This window comes from Protobothrops mucrosquamatus, unplaced genomic scaffold (assembly GCF_001527695.2).
Source record: "Protobothrops mucrosquamatus isolate PMUCROS unplaced genomic scaffold, P.Mucros_1.0 scaffold481, whole genome shotgun sequence".
In the NCBI taxonomy this organism is placed as follows: Eukaryota; Metazoa; Chordata; class Lepidosauria; order Squamata; family Viperidae; genus Protobothrops; species Protobothrops mucrosquamatus.
In genome coordinates this window covers 401-1,916 of record NW_015386801.1, presented here as the reverse complement: position 1 = coordinate 1,916, position 1,516 = coordinate 401, and the positions used below count along the sequence as shown (strand labels likewise).

Below are 1,516 nucleotides of genomic sequence, written 5' to 3'. Positions count from 1 at the left end.
CCTGCGCTCTTCACACGCCTCCTGCAGGGCATGTTTGGTAAAGTTCCTGCATGCAGGCTGCCGCCAAGCAGAGGGAGTAGCACAGCTAAGGAAAAGGGTAAAAAAAAATGGCGGACGGCGTTGTTTGGCGACCCCTGTGAAATGGTCGTGCGACCCCAAATGGGGTCGCGACCCACAGGTTGAGAACCGCTGCTCTAAAGAGAAAAGCTAAATGAAAAATGTTGCTAATCTACTTCAGATTACCTGGCAGTTGGTAGCAGTCTGTTTTGTGCCCATCGTGACTTGTGCATAGCATTTGTCTAACACTTTTACAGAGACTGACAGCAAATAGAAATGTATCCATTTCTGAAATGCCTGACATAAAAGAGGAATTAGTCTAATTGCTGAAATACAGACTTATTTTAAAATTTAAGAATACAATAACAGAGTTTGTTAATCTTGTAGTAAAGGAAGCTCATCAGAATACAGTATATTGCAAGCAAGGTTGGATCCTTGCCTCGAGTTAAAAGACAATTAAACTTAGTACAAATTTAATTAATGTTTCCCTTGTATGCAATTTCAGCTTTTTTACACTGGGCTCGTTGTTTAATCAACATGAAGAAAAATCTTGATAATTAGCAAAATATAAAGTTCGATAACTAGTTACCAAAAATTAGTTATTGAAAAGTAATCATGTCATAGAAAGGTATTAAGTAATATATTATGTTTTATTCAAGTATTTGAATATATTAATTCCTTTTGCATGAATAATTCTACAAGTCCAGCAATGAAAGGAATTATCATTAAAATTTCTCATGCCTAGAAAGCTGAGCTCAGACTTAAAAAATAAAATGCAGCTGTAGGAATTATATGTCTATTTCATTAAAAAAAAAGTTTGTTGCTTGTAATAATTTAAGTTGCCCTCTCCTTTACACTTCTCCCATCAAAGATATTTTTAAAAAGGTGTGAGATGATTTACTATGTGTTAAAGCTCTGGGAGTGATGGGGTTTGTGTTCATGCTTAAGGTATAAAAGATTGCTGTATTTGAATATAAGTACTTGTCTGTTTCATGCCCTTTACTTTTCTGAAACCTTCATAGCTTGGTTACTTTGGTGCAATGGAGCTTCTGCTTTTTCTTTCCAGAATGATCCAGTCCTCATTTATTGACATGGAGAATATGTTTGAGCTCTTCAGTGAGGAACAGGAGGTAAGGCAGATCATACCTGTGGAGAATCTGTGCATCAGATTATAGCGGAACAGCTTATTTTCCCTTCCTTGTGCATTATAACCCATAGATTATAAACTACAGGTAATTGTTGCTTAATGACCCTATCTGGCACTGGAATTTCTGTCACTAAATAAAGCAGTCCTTAAAGACAACCCATGATGGCACTGCTTAGCTATGGCAGTTTAATTTAGCCTTTCCCAACCTGATGCCATTCAGCTGCTTTGGGACTACATTCCAAAAAGTGGCCTGAACCTCCTAGTTGACAGTTCTAGGAGCTGGAAGTCTCTGCATCAATGATGGACACAAAT

The 1,516-nt window shown here is 37.3% G+C and overlaps 1 protein-coding gene across 1 annotated transcript in view; it reads left to right on the top strand.

The window, feature by feature from the left end:
* Positions 1–1,187, top strand: part of ABCB6 (ATP binding cassette subfamily B member 6 (Langereis blood group)) — a gene marked incomplete at its 3' end in the record, with an annotated part of 29,782 nt that extends 28,595 nt beyond the window's left edge. Inside the window, exon 9 of the mRNA XM_015816703.1 lies at positions 1,080–1,187. Coding sequence (XP_015672189.1) covers positions 1,080–1,187 — 108 coding nt within the window. The remainder of the gene's footprint in view (positions 1–1,079) is intronic.
* Between the last annotated feature and the right edge of the window lie 329 nt (positions 1,188–1,516).